The sequence below is a fragment of the Helianthus annuus genome, chromosome 15 (genome assembly GCF_002127325.2).
Source record: "Helianthus annuus cultivar XRQ/B chromosome 15, HanXRQr2.0-SUNRISE, whole genome shotgun sequence".
Lineage (NCBI taxonomy): Eukaryota > Viridiplantae > Streptophyta > Magnoliopsida > Asterales > Asteraceae > Helianthus > Helianthus annuus.
Genome location: NC_035447.2, coordinates 126,047,551 through 126,068,536, shown reverse-complemented (window position 1 = coordinate 126,068,536; position 20,986 = coordinate 126,047,551). Strand labels below are relative to the sequence as shown.

The following is a 20,986-nucleotide window of genomic DNA, read 5'->3' as shown; positions in this document are numbered from 1 at the left end:
GCCTGAGACCTGCTGTAAGATTTTTTCAAATCTTTTACATTATTGCAGTTGGCTCTTGGCTCTTCGGAGGGGTAACTTTGCATTATGAACCCTTCTTATTTACGTACAAGGGCCTCGAGACTTTTACCCATCTTGTTAAGTCCTCGGTTACTTTGTTACTACCCGAAAAGTCATAACTTTCAATGTTGACGCTTTCAACCCCTCATGTATGAATTCGATCATAACTTTCTCATTTGAATAGGAAACTTTATGAAATTTATATCGTGCATTCTAGTGAGCATAATTTACCTTTACAAAGCCTCGGGTTTGCTAAAGGGTCACTCAGAGGTATAACTTAAACATGTTGACACATTTAACCCCTGTAGTTTGTAATCTCTCACTTTCTTCCACATTTAGTTCCGTATGATCCATGATTCATTCGTTTGAAGGTACGAGCATCATGTAGGGTTACTGTAAAGTATATTTATCCCTTATTAACATTTTGAACCCTTGAATTCATATACTTTTTATGTTGTCAACTTTAGTCCCTCTATAGTATTCATTAACACGTTCAAGCTTATGACACGTGTCAATATATTATAGGACGTAAATTTTCGAGGTGTTACAGCATTGGTGGAGGGAGTGGATGGGTGAGGTGCAAGATGGTGTATATGTAGTGTATCCAAAAGGAAATCATAAGATTTTAGGGATGGCTTCGGATTATTTGCAAAGGGAAATATTGTCTCGTCAAGGATAACGTGACGATTAATGAGGATTTGGCGGGTGTTAAGATCGAGACATTTGTAACCTCGATGGTTGGAGGGATAGCCAAGAAAAACACATGGCATGGAGCGATACTGAAGTTTGTGGATGTTAGTGTGAGGAATGAGAGGGTAACATAGGCAACCAAAGACTCGGAGATGTGAGTACGATGGTATTCAATGATAAAGCGTTTGAGTGGGAGAAAGGTTGTGAAGAATTTTGGTAGGGAGAATATTGTGAAGATGTGTTGCTACTTCCAAGGCATGATGCCAATATGTGTTTGGTAAGGATGAGTGGGCTAAGAGAGTGCGAATAATGTTATTAATGGAGCGTATTTTTCGTTCGGCTTTACCGTTTTGAGATGAGGTATATGGGCAGAAGAAACGAAAATGCATGCCATTAAGTTTGCAAAATTGTTGGAACATATGATTATTGTATTCTTTACCATTATCACATTGAAATTGTTTGATTTTGCGTTCAAATTGGGTGTGAAGCATGGTATAGAAAGTGGTGAAAATTGAGAAAACTTGAGATTTGTGTGTGAGAGGGTAAGTCCATAAAAAATTGGTAAAATCATCAAGAAAGAGGATGTAATAACGGTGACCCCCCGTACTAAGAATAGGGGATGTCCAAAGATCACTATGTATGATATCAAATGGCATTTTTGTAGTATTATTAGAATCAAGAAAAGATAATCTAATATGTTTACCAAACACACATGATTGACAAATATTATTTTTCAAAGGCCCACAATTGATAAAACTAGAATGTTTAAGAGAATGCAATAAAGAAGATCCCGGGTGACCGAGACGATGATGCCATGTGTCTTGCGAAATAGCGGTGAGAGCGGTGGGAGAAGTAATTTTGGTGACTTGGGATGGATCAAAAGTGTATAAACCTCCGGAGCTATTGCATCGTAGGATAGGGCTCCGAGTCTTGAGATCCTTCACCAAAAAACCATACGGGTCAAATTCAATAGATAGTTGATTATCGGTAGTAAATTGACGAACAGAAAGTAAGTTTTTAATAAGGGATGGTACGTAAAGAACTTGGTTTAATTTGAAAGGTGGGAGGGGAGGGGGTAGGGTAAGGTCGCCTTGTCCATACACGGGAATGGTTTGACCATTTCCCACAATGATGTGTCGAATAATGCTATTATTTAAAAAAGATGAGAGTTTAGAGTTAGAAGTCATATGACCTGTGGCACCCGTATCCATAGCCCAAGAGGGGTCATTGAGCGACATTGCGTACAAAGCCTGATTAATGTTAGTTGGCGTGTGAGTGGCAGCAAAGGATTGAGTCGGACGAGGTCCTAAAATACCCGCGGCATTATTAGTTTGCTTATTCACAGTTGGATAGGGGCAAGGTGGTAAGTGGTTCCATGAAGCCCACTGAGGTTGGTGAGTAGCCCCATTGGGTGGGCCGGCCCAAGTAGGCACATATGGCCACGGGTAGTATCCTCCAAAAGTGATGTTGGCCTGTTGAGAAGATGTGCCGCCACTACCATATGATGAAGTTCCGCCGATAACACTTGAACCATCATAACCGCTACCGCCATAACTACCCCTGCCGCGTCCGCTGTTTCTTCCTCGTACACGGCCTCTTCCACGGCCGCGACCGCGACCCCGGTCAGAAGGATCCCGCAGTTCGGCCCTGTCCCTGTTGTCACGCTGCTGTGGGTCGACTGTGGCAGTAAGAGCTGTTCCAGCCGACTGAGCCGAATGGCGGACTTGACTGAGCTTTCTTGATTCTGCCATACACAGCCGCGAACAGGTGTCGTAGAAGTCCGGAAGGGGTTTCATTTGTTGTATGACTGAAGCAGTGTTCTCGTATTGTTCGGTAAGACCCGAGAGAAGTTGTAACACAAGTTGTTCATCCGTAACAGGCGAACCCAGGTTGGATAGCTGATCAAAAATTACTTTGAGGGCTTGACAATACGCCGACATATTCGAAAATTGGTCCAAATGGGTATTGGCGAACTTGTTGTTGAGGTCGATCGTGCGGGTGGCTTTGTTATCTTGAAAGATATTGGCGATTGTGGTCCAGGCATCGTATGCAGTGGTATCGGGTTTGAGAACCGTGTGTAGGAGATCGGTGGAGATGGTGCTGTAAATCCATTGTAAGACAATGGAATCGAGACGTTCCCATGTCTCGGTTGGTGCAGATTTTTCTTCCTCCTTTTCTTTATTCGGGCCGGATGATGAGGATGTAGTCGTAGTCGGCTTGGGTTGTAAGTGGTCGAATATGAGATGAGCTTTACACTGTATTTTGAACATCTCGGACCACGTGGTATAGTGGCCGGTTTCAATGTCAAGAGTAACAGGGATGAGGTTTTTAATAGATGTGACAGTAACTGCAGGGTGTGCAGAAGTTGATGAAGACATGGTTGAGAAGGGGGGAATCGGCGCAGGAAGGAAGGTGGGAGAAGAAGGATCGGTTAGGGTTGTAGGTATGATACCATGAAGGAATGTAAAGTTCTTGCCCTTCTCATTGATATTCACAGAATATAAATAGAGTACAATCAATCTCCTATTCTAGGGGAGATATTTACATGACAAATATAATATTTTAAATATTCTTAGTGATTCTTATTAATTTTACCTAATCTAGATATGTTAAACTTTCTAATTAGGTTTCGATGTACAGAATCGGGTTGCCGTAAGTTGAACTGTTAAACCAATAAGTGGGTAAGTGATGGTCACCTCTTGAGAATATATAAACTTTTCACCCACCCAATCATCTCTTGTAATGTCAATCCCGCTCTCAGAGTCTTCTCTTACACTAAAACATAAGGAGTGGTCACCTCTCTTGGGGAGAGGTAAACTATTTTTTTCTTTTTTATAAATTTGCATTAATAAATAAAACATATTTATAACAAAATATAAGAACAATAAATTTAAAAAAAAAGACATTACATTAAATTAAAAATAATTAAATTACATTTAATTAAAACGAATTAAACTAAATACGATTACTACTCTTCGTTGGAGTCCACCGATAGGTCAGGTAAATCTAGTCTTCAGATATGCTCTACGAGATCATGTTTTAGTCTCCAATGCGTATCTTCATCCATAAGCTCGTTTAACACAATCTCAACGAGAGCGGGCTCGACTGGAATGTGCATGTACTGCTGCTATCGTGTTTCCGTCGTCTTTTAAAATTATTTTATGTAAAATAATGCATGTATATACCACATACCTAATTTTTTTCACAGTCTTAGCATGCACTCGCCGATTCATTATACCCCATTATGATTTCAAAACACCAAAAATATGTTGCACGTCTTTTCTTGACGCCTCGTGTTGCTTCTTAAGCTTCTTTTCGTCTAGTAGGTGAGGATATGGAAATGTTTTTACAAACACGGACCATGTAGGGTAGATTCTATCCAAGAGATATTAATCATGTTTGTATAAGTGGTTGTTAACGTAAAATAGACATTTTAGTGCAGTTCCAATTCGTTCAGTTAGAAATAATGGAGATTGTTGAAGCACATTGATGTCGTTTTGTGCACTTAGAGGACCGCAAAAAGCATGCAAAACCCACAAATCTTGAGAGGCCACCGCTTCGAGCAAAAGTGTCAGGTATTGGTAATCTCCTCTCATATATTGGCCCCGCAACTCTGTGAGACACATTCTCCAAACGAAATGGGTGCAATCAAGGCTACCGATCATACCAGGAAGGTGATGTTTCTCCTCATGAGATTGATACAAAAGCGCCACGTCGTGTCATGTTGGTCTACGTAAGAACTCGGGAGCGTATATTTTGCATACCATTTCGTAGAAATATTTGTAGACACTCATGGGAAGTCATTTCGAACATATGTAAATACTGGTCATTCTCGTCTGGAGGGTTACCGGTTTCAAGTTGTTTAATCGCCGATGTAACTTTTTGCAACGGTGTAAAACACTTCTTAATTCTCACATCCACATCCTCTTGCAACCACGGGTTATTCGCTTCCACGTCGCTCACAAATTTTAAAAACAAACGTTTTGACATATGGAACCTATGGCGAAAAATATAATCGTTGTATTTTGGGTCCTTGACAAAGTAATCCGGCATAAGGGTTTCGTGGCCTTTCTCACGATCACGACGAACACATCATGTTTTGCTAAATGTGTCCATGTCTTGTAGTTCGGCTTACTCGATGAGATTTTAGAAAAAAATTATGTTGCTATCGGTTGAAGCTAACTCGTCGTCACTTTATAGCGGTAAAGATTAGTTTTAGAGAAATGAGAAAATAGGTGGTTGTGAATTTGGTATGAATTGTTTGAGATAAATGGTGATTTGGGTTGAGTTTAAATATTGTAAAATTGTAAATTAATTTTTTAAAAGGCCCAACGGACAAATTTCCAACGTTCAAAAATTTCCAACGGTCATAATCTTGTTCGGTGATTAATCACTAATGTTGAAGTCCCCGCACGGGTGAAAAGGATGATGGCGGCGGTGTTCTGCTACGGTAAAAGAGTTTACCGCACTCTTTACCTCACCCACGCTATGCACCCTAAGGAGAAAATTTAGTGTTGAAAAAGAATGAGAATTTAGCAGACATGAGCGAGTGGTAGTTATAGTTCCACGTCCCTGCCACAGTGCCACTACGGGCTGGTTGCATTTCTAGTTGTTCATACAAAACTTGACAAGTAGCATACAAAAATATTGGAGCGAAGCATTGAAAGCCTAATCAGGTAGAAACCAGGAGTGTACCAAAATTAATTAAAACCATCAAACACAATGGTGCAATTCCCAAGATGGATATAGGTATGGGAACTTAAATCATATGATTTGTCAAGCAACAAAGTGGATTGAATTCATTCTAGACTTGTCATATCCCAACACTTGCTTCTTCTAGCTTTGTTGTTTCCTCTTTTGATATGCATGATCACATTTCAGGATTTTTGAAACCAATCAAAGGAAATACATGTGTTTCCGTTATCATTTGCTGAAAGCTTGGTGCCTCATAAAGCATCTGAATTTTAGGTTCAAATTAGTCTAGGACTACTATTAATCTTTAGTGGCATTCTTGGCTGTTGTTATTTAAACCCTAGAGTCTGTTCTCATAAATCATGATGCTGTCAAATACTTTTTTTTTTGAACGGCCAACATAATCATTGATCAATCCCGGGCACTCTCGGGGCACCCACTGGACAAACGGAGTACTATATATGGTTATTTAAAATGAAAAAGAAAAGGATAAATCAGTAGACATAGGTTTGAGACTAGTTATCAACAAGCTTTATATGCCTTCGTATGTTTTAGGAAACATAATCTGTCATTTTAGTTTCCATTTATAAATTATTAATTTAGAAACTATGTTTATATGTAATCTAGTGAATCAACACAACCAGATAAATGAGTCAATAAATTACTACAAATGTTACGTTCATTTAGTCATAAGAAAACAAGTATTCCATTAATAAGTTGCTAATTTTGAAACTATGTTTTCATGTAATCTAGTGAATCAACACAACAAAATAAACGAGTCAATAAACTATAAAAGTTATGTTCATTTAGTCAGAAGAAAAAAGATTTATATTTATATTTCATATTCATATTTAAGTGTGTAAAACAATGATTCTCACCTTCAATCACAAAATAAACTTACAATGAATGGTGTGATCATATTAGAACCATATGCTAATAAGAATACCCTTATTGAAGTTATACTCTTAAGAATACCCCTGTTGGAAGTTATACTCTTAAAGCAATTTTAGTTCAAGTCATAGTTTACCATTCATTTGGCTAAACATTGTGGCATACATCGTGTAGAAATATTTTCTCTAAGACGTATACATCAAAAAAACAAAAGGCTCAATTCGTTAAAACTAAGATCTACTACAAAATACGACACATGTTTGCATGCAACATGGTCAGCAGTCACACATTAACCTAAATGTCTACATTTTAACTAGAACAGTAACTAGTTGTCACTTTAGCTTCAAGCTCGAGTTGCTTCTCATGGTTTTCGAACAGTTTTTCGACAAAAATAACGAGTGAACATCTAGTCATGCCAACAAAGTAGCATAACCACACATGTCTTGATGATGTAAAGCCTTCCTCTTTGTTCCTTAAGAAACTTGCCAACCCTTTTGCTTTGTGACCTTCTCTTTGCATCATCACTTCCCATTTCTATTATTTTCTTCAAGAATATATAAGATTTTGTAGGGTGGTGGCGTTATTAAGTAGAGGGCCAAAGTTGCCTTCTTATAGACATTGGGAAAGGGTAGTATTGTCCAATAACTTAAAGCTATTACTTCAGTGCCCGTACATTGTACAAACAAACCCACCCATTCTGAAGGTTTGGATTTAGATTAATGGCTTCTGGTCAGTTTTTGTTTGAAACCGCAAACACGCTTAATTAACTAAACGGGTCGTGTTTTTATTGGCTTCGATGGTTGGCCCCAATTTTCTAAAGGAATATTAGATTTTAATAATCTCAACCATTTGTTGTTGGCCGACAGTTTCAACTTAAAAAATAACCACTGGTAGTCCCAACTATTAACATATTGGCTTCCAATGGACACTGACTAACAGAACTCTAACGTCGTTAGTATTCGGTCGCTGGAAAACGTTTTTTGCTGGAAAACTCCTTATTGACCGGAAAACTCAATCTTTTCGTCTCAGTCCTCTTTGTAATCTTATTACGGGCCTTTAGGAACCTTTTTCTAGTAAAGGGCTCAATAATTAAAGTCGCCGAAAACTCAACTTCTTGGCCGGAAAACTCAACATTTTCGTCTCAAACCTCTTTGTAACCTTAGATCGGACCTTTAGGAACCTTTTTTTCCAGCCAAAAACTTTTTTCCGGTAACCGGAGACTAACGACGTCAGAGTTCTATTAGTCAGGGTTCATTGGATGCCAATATATATGTTAATAGTTGATACTGCTAGTGGTTAATTTTTAAGTTAGGACTGTTGTATGCCAAAAACGAATATTTGAGATTATTAAAATTCAATGTTCATTTTTCTAAAATGTGTATAAGATAATAATAAAACTATTTGGCTATATTTTTAGCCGAACTTTAAAATCTAAAAACTGATAGTAAGTTTAAACATAATTTCTTTATAAAAAACAAAAAATAAACATGTAAATTTAGAATGTTGAAGTATTAATATGAAAAAAATTTAATAATATTTTTGAGGTTAACGCTTAATGTTCGTGTTGAGTGTTAGCCTGCAAATATATACTAGCTGTTCAAGTTCACGTGTGTGACATGATTTTCTGATTCGTGTCAGGTTTGACCCACCAACCCGTGACCTCAACTTGTTTAGTTCTAGTTAATTGCGAAGGGTTAGATGGTTTTAATTAAGACTATGTTAATATTCATAATTTATTTTGTAAACTAATGAAACATTTACAACTTGTTTCAAATCCATGTGATGGTTCATGTTTTCACATGATTGTTCTCATAAACATGTGTTGTTTTATTGTAAAAAGAAATTGTCTACAATAACATATAACAAACTATTTAATTGAAACCGTCCTGATTCATTATATCAAATCCAGGTTGCTGGTTGTACCACTAGGGCTTACTTAGCGGACAATGATAGTAGCAAAATTATTGTTATATATATTGAAAACTGAAAGACAAATGATGATCAATTATGTGCAAATCAAGGAAACATATATTGAAAATAGAAGAAACGAAGTGTGTGTAGAAAGTGGGACAAGAAGGAGACATAATAAGGTTAGTTTAATTAGATTCATGAACGGTTTAAGAACCCAACTTGTTGCAACAAGCATCAACAAAAAAAGTTTGGTCCCGACATTAACATGAAGAAAAGTGCTTATTTTTTATCCTTTCCTCCCATTATTTTAAATAAAATATTTAATTTAACTGAATATATATATATACACACACAGTAGCGAAGCTTGACCCGAATAACGGGGGAGTCGAAAACGTATATACCCAAAAATTTCTACACGAAAACTACATATATAACACTACTGAGTGAAAAGTTCGGAGGTTCGAGAGCCCACCCAACCCCCCCCCCCCCCCCCCCCGGCCCCTTCTATACTTCGCCATGGCCGGCCCTGAAGGTGGGCGGGGAGGACCATCGACAAAGCCGATATTTTGAAGAGCACGTTATTTGAAAAAAATTGTATAAGTAAAAATAAATAAATTAATAGGGTATACTCATACAAACACCAACATAGGCCCACTTACAAAACTATTTTTATAGTTTAGATTAGGTATTAGCCCATTGCCATTAGACTTTAACCTTTAGTGAGCCCAATACCCAATTTCGTTAAGGCCTAAGGGCACGTTTTTTCAAACTCAAACATGGTACATGAATTCCCAGGACTGGCCCTGTACTTCGCTCCTTCAATACTTCGCCCCTGTATATTAATTTTTTTATTAATTTCTAAGGACTAACTCACATACCCACAAATTCTACTTCTAAAATCTACAAATTTCTTTTCATGATGGAAATAGAATCCTCTAATCTCATGTAAATTGGCATGTTTCATTTACACCTAGATATCACAAGACTACAAGCCTCTGATACGTAACTTTTTATAATATTTAAAATCACGAATTTGGATTTTTAATCACGTTTTTAATCACCTTTCTAGCTAGTATTACATATCTATAATCTATAATACTTTATTAAGAGAACTGGGTTTTCTACCCTTTTCGTAATTTTGTCATAGGTACAAATCTTGAAGCACCATGTACAAATGAAGCAAGCCATTTTAGAGGGGGAAACTTGGATATTGTCCAAAGTTTTAAGACACTTTAAGGGCAATTTAGACATTTGATCCTTGGAATCCATGTCCACTTATGTCTTCCATTAATTGAATTAAATTAAGGAATTAAATAAAAGTTTTAAGAATGACACTAATTATCTTCATAAATTAATTATAAGGAACTCTTAAGTTCTTGTAAATAATGCATTCAATTGAAGACACTAATTGATTAAATTAAAGGAATTAATTCATTAAATTAAAGGTTAGACATGCAACCTTTGGAATTTTCATGATTTAATAGTATGTATAAATATAATAAATAGATTTATATGGACTATAATATCTATACTATATTATATTACATTTCACAAGGATGATTGCAAAATTACACATTTTTATGCTTACAGTACAAATACTAAATAAAGTTAGTTAAGGATAAAGTGGTCTTTCTGTATAATAATTAAGTTGAAGAAGAAAAATTAATTAAATAGATTATGAAAATAACAACGGTACCTCTTGGATTTTTTTAGCTTGCAAGTCACATTTCGTGGGTCAAATCACCACACGGAGTTTTGGTCCATGGTAATAGGTCAGATTGCATATTGATTGCAACTAGCATCCAATAAAAGGTTATTTTTGGATTGCATATGGTAGCTTTAGATTAGAGGTGGCGTACCCGTTGCATCGTGCGGACCAACCCACTAGTATGTAATAATAAAGAACTAATAGGTATTTATGTAATTTAATTAAGAGTAAGATACTATTTTAGCCCCTTTGGTTTAGCGAGTTTAACCCTTTTAGCTTAAAACTGAATCTTTTAACATATTAGACCTTGAGGTTGTATTTTGTAATGATTTTGACCGGTAACAATAATTTTGTTACTTTTGTCCACTTAAGTCTAAGGATATTGTGATCCTTTTACACATTAGAGATCTCTATGTAAATTACAAAGTTCTTTTAATATTAAAGAGCCTATTTATGTAATCATTTATGTTTTTATATTATTTTATTAATTTCATAATTATTATTTAATAAAATACGTTTCAAATATACAAATTTGTTTTTATAAACGTTGTTTTTAAATTCATTTGTTTTTTTAACCTTTTTTAGAACCGCATATCTTTCTAAAAATCGTTCACTTTAAACCGTTTTTCTTAAAATCATCCTTTAAAGTTGTTCATTTTTTAAACAATTCTTTTTCTACCGTTCTTTTTAAAATTGTTTGTTTTTTAAACATTTTATAAACAAGTCGTTTTTTTAAATTGTGTTTTTTAAAAACACTTCTTTTTAAAATACATCGCTTTTAAACTTTATATTATATAATTTATTTATAGTCGTTAGGAAAAGAACTTCAAAACGTGAAGGATTTTAAAAATCAAATGAATTTGAAAACGAACAATTTTAAACGTACGAATGGGTTAAAAAATGAAGATTAAAAAAACGACGTTTATAACAAATAAAAGGTGTTAAAAATTAAGTTACTGTAAGTATTTAAAAAACTAACGATTTTAATTGACAAAAGGTATAAAAAATGAACGAATTTTGAACAAACGAATGGTACAAACAAATAGAAGATTTTCAAAAATATTAATAATTCTAATAAAAAGTTTGAAAAAGATCATTTATTTTTAAAACTTATTTTAGAATAGTTCTTCTCTATTTCAAATCTTCATTTTTTTTTGAACCATTCATTTGTAAAATATGTTAATTTTTTGACCTTTTGTTTATGAAATCCATTCGCTTTTTAAAACCTTACATTTGTTAACTTAACCTTTTAAACTATTTGTTTTTTATAAGCATTGTTTTTAAAATCTTCCTTTTTTTTAAAACCGCTCATTCGTTAAAATCACCTGTTTTTATATTTCTTCAATCATTAAAGTTGTTCGTTTTTTAATTCCTTTGATTTTTTAATTTATTCATTTTTATGAAGTTCTTTTCCCTTACAGCTATAAGTAAATTATCGAATACAAATTTAAAAAGTGAACGATTTACAAAAATGGTTCTAAAAGGCTCGGTTTAATAATATACGATTTTACAAATGAAGGATTTAAAAAAAACAAATTGTTGAAAAAAATAAATAACGATTTTAAAAAGATGTACGGTTTTAAAAAGGTTTAAGAAACAGGTGATTTTAAAAAAATAACGTTTATAAAAAAATAAATTTTATATATAAGACGTATTTTATTAAATAATAATCGTGAAATTAATGAAATAATATAAAAACTTAAATAATTACTTAAATAATCTCTTTAATATTAAAAGAGCTTTGGAATTTACATAAACAGCCCCTAATGTGTAAAATGACCAAAATACCCTTAGATTTTACTATACAAAGTAACAAAGTTAGTGTTAGGGGCCAACACCATCACAAAATGCAACCTCAAGGATTGAAAGATTAAAAGATTCGTTTTTTACTCTGTAATTAATGATGGATATTTACTAGTTTTTTTGACGTCATACGTTGCGGCAAAACCGAGCAAATAATAATGTAAAGCAAACGTGATTTAAAAATAAAGCATGTTGTTTAGAAAGCCAAACCATTAGGCCACTTGGTGTGGGGGTCGTCCAGGTCCGGCCTGGCCCGACGACGCCCCCCCAACAACCATTTCCGTGGGGCAGGCGTTGTCGTGAACGACAGTTGCAAGACGTGGAGGACGGAGCTCTTCTTCTCACACACACACATATACATACAACACACACATACACACACACACACACATATATAGGGTCGAGGTTTAGAGAAAACGGTAGAAAATGTGATAAGGGTGAGAACGCTTATGGATCGTCCGATCAAAACAATCTATGGACTAGATTGGCGCGGTGGTGTTTTCGTAAATAACATCAATTTTATTACGTGGACGCGCTTTATTAAGGGTAAAAAAGGTAAAACATCATTTCTCACATAAAACGCCATTGAAAAGTAAAACGCCAAATAAATACAAAACGCCAATTTTATCACTGCGTATTTTTTATGTGTTTTTATTTAAGCTCTATGGCTACAAAAACGCCACAAAATATGAAACGTCATAATATATAACGCCAAACCTTACATCCGGATAAATGTTAATTACATTTTTCGTTATAAAAATAATATCCCGCCTAAACTACGTGCCAAAATAAATTCTATAAATATAAACGTCTCACCACCTTCCGTTTATCACACCAAAATAACACACAAAAGCACAGTGGTTTCTAAAAAAAAAATACAACTCAATGTAAAACGCCAAAAAATACAACGATGGCAAACATCTTTTCTTTGATACGCAGTAATGTTCTGCATGAAGTTTCGCTGAATGATTTGTTACGTGAGTGTAGAAAGATTTTGCTGCATGAGATGGACAAAATTCAAAAAAGATGGACTGATGACACCCATATGTCATTCTGTCATCTTTGTTCTTGAAGAAGGTTTGGATGATTAGAAGAGACCTATCCTAGTGTAAATGCTACTTTGGCCTCGATGATTATAATGAAGACGACGGGCAGATAGCATCCACCCACAAAGGGTTGATCTATGTCTCCAACATCCACAAAGACACTTCAACACATGAACAACGAAAATAAACCACGCCAAACCCAAAACGCCATTTATTTGTGACAATTCTTGTAGTTTCAAAAGAAAAAAAGAGACTAATGACACTGAAGATTTAGATCATAAATTGCTTCTATTTTGTTTTTTTTTTATTTTCTTTATCTGTTGTTTGTTTTGTAATTTCAGTTAATAAACAACAAAAGTACATTACTATTATAATGAAAAATATAATAAAACACCAAAATGAGCAATTGCTTTTAAAATTCCATCATGCCATAAAAACGCCCCCAAAAAACTACCAAACAATAAAAAAATACTTTGAACAACTACTATTATAAAAAAAGCGTGAAACAATGTGCAAAGAATATAAAACAAAAAAAAAGTCCAATTGTTATCTAAACGCCATTGGAAAACAAAACGACATAATTACAGCCGTCAAGATTAGACGTGTTACACCTAAAAACAGTTGAGTCTGAAAACAAAACACGGTAACTGCAAAAACATTAAAATGAAACGACGGAAAACATAATTACTAACATTTATTATATTGAAAGCAAAATACTTGGGGAATTAAATTTATTTATCTTTTTCAAAACGCCATAATTACATGTCATTCGCGGGGAAAAAAAGTCAATATAATAGAAGACCATGAGAACACAAGCTCAAACACGTCAAAAACATTGACTAAAATGCCACATATTGTCCAAAACGCCAAAAACTTTAAAACTGGCTAAGGTTATTGCATAGAGGTTTGAAAGGAAAGAGAAACGATTCATCATAAAGTTCTCTGATAGGAGATGGGTAAAGGTAAGGACAATCAAAGCCATGCTTGGAATGAATGAAGGGGTTCAGAGGGATATCCTGGCCCTTGGGATTCCAATGGCCAACGATTGTGAAAGAACCCGAACTGTAATAAAAAGACTGAAGAGAAAATTTCCGGCAGAAGATGATGAAGATGATGATGATATTGACGATACTCCTCTACCAAAACTTAACAGTTGGGTGATGCATAAGGAAGAATGAACGCTTGAAGTAACTTATAAAAACGTGGTGCAATATTCATTGCCAATGGAAGAAATGTTGAAGACAAGGTTGCTATCTATCATTGAACAACTCTGTGATTTAGTACCTTCGAATGATCCAAAATCCAATGATACAAAGGCTGCAGCAAAGAAGAGACGAGCTAATGGTGTTATACGCAAATCTAAAATTTGATGATGATGAATCTGAAGAAAGTGATGAACAAAGCGATGGGTACATCTCTGATGTAATCCCACCCACGGAAGACTATTAGTTTATTTTGATTTCGTATTATTGTAATTTTATAAAATATTAATCTATGGTAATCAATTATTAACAAAAAGACCCAAAACGCCAAAAAATGACATGGAAAAAACCATAACGCCAAAAAGAAAATAACTATGTGACACAAAAAGAATTAATTCAACGAGAAGAAATCAGAGAAAAAAAAAGTAAAACGCCAAGTAATTAATGATTCTAGATAACGCCAAAATTATCTTGCACGCAAAAAATAAAGCAGCATGTCAAACGCGAAAATCGGGAAAGGAGAAGAATACCAAAAAGACAAAAAAAAAACCCTCGGACCCTGATCATGTCCCGCGCCACGTGTTGGGCCAGGGTGCGTTCTCACACTTTCGGGCGTTTTCTCCTGATCCCGTTTCTCTCTCTCTCTCTCTCTCTCTCTCTATATATATATATATATATATATATATATATATATATATATATATATATTAGGCTCATCCTCAATTTCATTAGGTCCATCCCCTATGCCTCATCATCACACCCATCCTACGTGGCACAGCTTTCTTTGAAGACTACCCTCCTCCCACACCGAGTAGCCTTAGAACGGTTTAGTTTATTATCGTACTGTTTTATGATACCAAATAAATACTTTATTTTGAGTACAACTTCGTTATTAACAAAACTTATAACGAAATGTCAGGGAAAAAATCAAGCACAACTACGTACTTAAATTTCTACAAAAAAAAAGTTATAAACGTAAATTATTAAAGAAGTATCAAATTAATGGATAATTAATATATGTTCTAAAAAAGAAAAAAGAATTATTAAAAAACGGTAAAGGAAATATGTGGTTTTAGAAAAGGAACAAAATAAAAATATATATTAAAAGTATATTATATATATATATAGGGAAATGATCAACTTAAAAGTAGATTTAAGTAGCGTAAGAAGGATTGCGATAATGGCATGTGGCACTCCATATAAGTAGGAAGAAAGTGCATTTTGGTCCTTATAAATAAGAGTGTGAAAATGACAAATGACACCACTTTTGTTTTCTAAAAAATACAACAAAAAAAATCCAGTACAAAAAATCTAGCATAAAAAATCCAGTACAAAAAAAAATATAGTACAAAAAAATATAACATAAAAAAAAATCTAGTATAAAAAATAAAGCACGAAAAAAATTAGCACAAAAAATATAGTACAAAAAATCCAGCACAAAAAATTGAGAAAAGAAAAATTTAAGACAAAAAAATTCAGTACAAGAATATAGTAGAAAAATCCAGCACAAGAATGCTATACAACATAGAAATACAACATATTTTTGTGGGTTTTTTTAGTCGTCATATTTTATATAGCAATATGGTACTCAAATTAAATATAAAAAACGCTCGATTTTATGGTGAAATTTTTATGAAAAAATAACGTCGTATAAAATAGTTATGAACGTTTAAAAAATGAGAGTGGAATATGTATGTGCCTTGCATGTAAAGAGAGAAACTCAATAAATAACATTTTCACAAGATACCCTTACACTCCTCTTTTTTCCTACATTTTCATCTTAACCATTGATTTGAAAAATGAATTGTTAAGATTACTTCTCATCCTACTTAAGCAAAATGAACGTTTCATTTGATCTTACTAGGGGTGTTCATGAGATGATCCAATCCGAGCGAGGGTCTGCTCGTGTTCGGATTGAATTACAACCGATCCTATCGGATCGAATTCGCAAAACCGATCATAAAAGTGATGCTCGTGCTTGGATTGAATTTGAATCGAGCGGATCGTTTTCGCTTGGTTTTATAAGAAGACATTCTAAAAAAAACATTCTTAAATTTTTATCACCAATTCAGAAACTGTAAAAACTGTACTCTGTACAAAAACTGTAAAAAAAAAAGCCACCTTTTAAGTAGGGTCATCAAAATAACAGCCTTCATTAAAACATGTATAACCTGTGTAAGATGATTTCGGGTTCAATTAAACGATTTAAGTGTACACGCTGTATAACCTGAACACAGGTTATCAAAACACAAAATCAACCCATATAATTATAATTTTCTTCAAGATTATCCAGAATCATATACTAGATTGGAAAGTTTGAGAAGCAAAACTCTTTATTTCAAAACATAAATTTGATCCATATAAGAAAACTGACCTTTACTTGAAGATTCAAATTGGGGATGAAGATATAGGGGAGTCGCTGGAAGTAGGACAGTCGCCGGAGGTAGGACAGTCGTCGGAGCTAGGTCAGTCGCCGGAGCTAGGTCAGCCGTCGGAGCTAGGGCAGTGTGTGCAACTGAGCGTGACTGCGTGAGTGTGTGCAACTGAGCATCTGACCGTGAGCATGTGGTTGCGCTGTGTGCGGCTTGGAACAATGGGGAAGGGAATTTAGGAATTAGATTTAGCGTGAGGAATAGGCTAAGTATTTTTATGGGCTAAGTATGATTTGGCGTTGTATTTTATGGGCTACTTATGCTTACATTAATTAAATATATATATATATTAATTATTTAATAAAAGTAATTCGAGCGAAACCGAGCCATCGACGAGCGAGCGGACCTTTGCTCATGCTTGGCTCGTTTTCAAATCGAACCGAGCCGAGCGACTCATTTACAAACTGAGCGTGAATCGAACGAACATTTCTCGGGCATTTTTCGAGCGATTGTCGAGCAGTTTAGACAACCCTAGATCTTACCCATATATATATATATATATATATATATATATATATATTTATTTATAGTGGATGGTTCAAATGAGAAGAAATTTTTTATAAGAATAAAAAAGAAGAAACTTCAACCAATAAGAATCCTTTATTTTACTTCATTTAATTTTTGTATTTAACATTAGTGTAAAGGTATATTGGAAAACCTAGATAGATCATTAATTGGTATTTTTCCTTTTTAATAGCTAACTACATTAAATTTGTAACTTATTTTCAAAATATATATTTTTTTAAAAGAAGAAAATAATTAATATAAAGTGTAGGCTAAATTACGAGATGTGTAGGATAAGTTACGAGCTGTGTATGATATTCTTCATTTTTAATAGCTAACTACATTAAATTTGTAACTTATTTTCAAAATATATATTCTTTAAAAGAAGAAAAAAATTAATTTAAATTGTAGGATGAATTACGAGCTGTGTAGGATAAATCTCAATATGTGTAGGATAAATTTCAGAACGTGTAGGATAAATTTTGATGTCTCTAAGCAAAAAAATTTAGTATGGAGGATGATAGTCTTTATGACTAATTAATAGTAAAAGATAATAATAAATGAGATAAGATAAAAACTATTTAATGTTTTACAATTGTACCATTTATTTATTTTTTCTCAATTTAATTTTCTTCTTAAATGAATCTTAATAAATTATTATAATATATTAAATAAAAAAATAATAAAAATCTATCTATTATTATAAAAATGGGTTATGAACTTATGATCATCATAGAAGAAACTAAGCAAGAAATTGTTCTACAACCCAATGAGCATATTGAAGAAACTAAGATACTGTACCTAACTTCTTGAGTAGGATATTAAAATTATACATAACGTCTTTTACAAAAATATATAATTGTAATTACATCCTGGAGGTGAACACCACTATGTCAGAAACCCCCCCCCCCCCCCTTCACGCCCCCTCCACGCCCTAAAATTGTGCTAAGTCCTTCCCCTTCACGCCCCCTCCATGCCCTAAAATTGTGCTAAGTCCTTCCCCTTCACGCCCCTCCACGCCCTAAAATTGTGCTAACTTAGACTATGTGTAGTGGTTTGGCCAAATAATGCCCCCACCATGGGGCGTTTTGCGACACGTGCCAGTTCAGTCAGCATAGGGCATTATTAGGGGTTATTGCAAAAGTGCCGTAGTTGGAATAATGCCCAATAACGCCCATGCAATCATTTCACAATTATTTTTTTTAATTTAAAACACAAAAATCTTCATTAATTTAAAATAAAAATTACACTACTTGAAATAAAAAAAACGAAAAAAAAAACAGAAAACAAAAAAATTGAAAAAAAATAAAGTTAAAAAAAAAAGAAGATAATCTAGAGTCCATATTTTCCCGAATTTTTTGGCGATGCATTTGCGCAAGGATCAACGCGTCGCCTTGGAGGTGGTCGATCGGTTTGGACAAAAACTCAATGTCCTTTTCCATTTGCCTCGCCTCTTGCATCTCGTTAAACTTTTTGGTTTCGGCCACTCGTTCTTTCATAATCTCATAACGTTGGTGGCCGAGGTCGCGAATGTCTTGGAGACGACGGTTCATCTCCTTGAAATCTTCCTTCAACTCGAGATCGGAAGACGACTTCACCGTTTTTTCCCGGTTCGCTTATCCTTTCTTCTACCAGGCGGTCAGGTCAACTCTTCTTCAAGTTCCTCGTCAACGTCCACCACCTCATTTAGATCGACATTGCGGGCATCCGATGTCGGTGTTTCAGGGTCAACGGAGGATGATGTTTTTGACCGTTTAGATCGACTAGCGCCCACTTTGGACTTTTTCGTAGTAGATCCCAACACTTATAGTACGGGAAAGGGCATTTCGTTTTCTCGTACTCGTCCAAAGTCTTCGTTAAAACCCCGACGTCACCTTCACTGCTCGGGCGGTTATCGTAGTTACGTTGGTACACTTCTTGGAAGGCATGACACTTGTTGTTGATGTCGGTCCATTTGCTAGAAATGGAATCTTTGTCCCGATGCTCGCCTTGACCCCACGTGCTATACAAGAGTGCACGAACCCTATCCCAAAAAACGGGGCCCGTTTGAAAGTTTGCTACAAATTGAAAAAATAAAAGTAAAACATAAGTTGTATGTTAAAAATAAAAGTAAAAAAAATATAAAAGTTACCAATTTCGTGGTCCTCCGAAACGTTGAGCCACGCCCGAGTCAACGTGAATTCCTCCTCCTTCGTTCATTTAAGCTGAGTATTTTTACGTCGAGGTTCGTCCTTTTCCTTCTTCTTATGCGACCTTCTGCCGCGTTTCGATTTCTCTAGCACCGGTTCGGGTTGCGTCTCCGGCACGACATCGACATCAGGTTCGGCTTGTTGTTGTGAAGGTTGCGACCCGCCGGCTTGACCAAAGCCGAAGGTGGGAGGCACGAACGAAGTGGCGCCACTCAAGTAAGCCGCGTACGTTAACATGCTCAGGTTCAGCGTTTTTTTTTTTTTTTTTTTGAATTTTTTTTTAAAAACCGCCCCACTACGAGGTCTTAGATCAATTACGCCCTGGGCATGAATAAAAAAAAAAAAAAAAAAAAAAAACACCAAAACCAGATCAGCATAATCTTCTTGAAGTGTTCCCTATTTATTATACTTGTATTTCTTTCTTTAATTTATCGTCAAGACCGAGACAAACAAAATAAATGTAAAAGATTAAAGAATGAACTTTATATTAAGATACTAGTATCAAACCTCTACATTGCAGTGGTTGTCATAAAATTGTGTTAAGTAAATATACGAAAAAATATTGAACCCACACGCACGTTGCGGTGCATTAATTCACAAAATTTAGAACGAAACAAAAAACTTGAGAAAGAGGAAAAGTTTGGTGGACCAAAATTAAAAATAAAAAAGAGTTGGGATTAAATTGCAAAAGATGAAAAACTTTGGATTAAAAACAAAAAACAAATGCTCTAAATTGAAAAATTGAAGTTATTTATTAATTTTAGATAAATATAAGGATAAAAATAAGCGATATCTATATATTGGTTATTAATTAATATTAATATTATAAGAAATTTATTAAACAAATATAAATAAAATTTATGAGGTTGAAGGAGAGAATGCTATGTGGCATTATTTAAAGTCTTTTATTATAAGTTAAATTAGATTGTAGACATATATGTGATTGCTTTTTAATATTTACTACATAAAGTCAATCATAAATAACCTCGTCTGTATTTTGTACATATTATACGAAAAAAGTTGTATTTTTAACGGTCAACAGAATCAATCATGAGCACGAAAAAATTTATTTTTTTTAACGGCCAAGAGAATCAATCTCGAGCACTCTTGGGGCACCCACTGGACAAACGGAGTACTCCGAGAGTAACTCGAGTCCACCACCAATTCTGGGGAAAACCCAGTAAACCACCCGTCCGTAGGCACGACGATGAAATTACCAGTAAAACTCATTTGACTCAAGGATCTAACCTAGGTTTCCTCTGCGTCTTCTATCATTGCTCACCAGTGTCTTCTTACTCAGCACCAAATGGGAGTTCATTGTTCACCAGTGTCTTACTCAGCACCAAATGAGAGTTGAACCTGCATCTCTCAAGAGAAAGAAATGCAAGCCTTTCACCACTAAATCTAGAGATCATTGACATAAGAAAAAAAAGGTTGTAAAATTGTAGTTAAACGTGATGCATGCCAAAAATTTGGTAAAAAATTATAGTTAGAAGAGCCAAAGGATCTGAGGATCTTTTATGCAGGTAGAAACGTATCATGACTCATTGGAGTCCGTTTGGTTGTACCCTCAAACGAGGTTCAATGTACCACCAATTAGCGATTATATAGTTTCAAGATTGATACCATGTCTCAGGAGATCAAGTAATTTAATTAATTAGGCTGTTAATAATTTGCAATTTGAGTGGCTCTTCGTACAATGCAACCCTAATGTATCGCACAAGCTAGAAGAAGAACGCATTGATAATTAAGAGAGGGACCATTTCGACAATCCTAAACCCAAATGAGTTTATGTAGACATTAATCTATGCGGTTTTGGTTAATTACTTAGCATAAAGGTTTTGTGATTTAGGTTTCTTCT

The 20,986-nt window shown here is 34.6% G+C and overlaps 1 protein-coding gene across 1 annotated transcript; it reads right to left on the bottom strand.

Annotated features, from left to right (window-relative positions):
- Positions 1-6,736: 6,736 nt before the first annotated feature.
- Positions 6,737-12,704, bottom strand: LOC110910337. The gene is made up of 2 exons (XM_022155011.1): positions 12,672-12,704; positions 6,737-6,841 (listed from the first exon to the last, which is right to left on the bottom strand). The coding sequence occupies exons 1-2, from the start codon at positions 12,702-12,704 to the stop codon at positions 6,737-6,739; spliced, it is 138 nt and encodes a 45-aa protein (XP_022010703.1).
- Between the last annotated feature and the right edge of the window lie 8,282 nt (positions 12,705-20,986).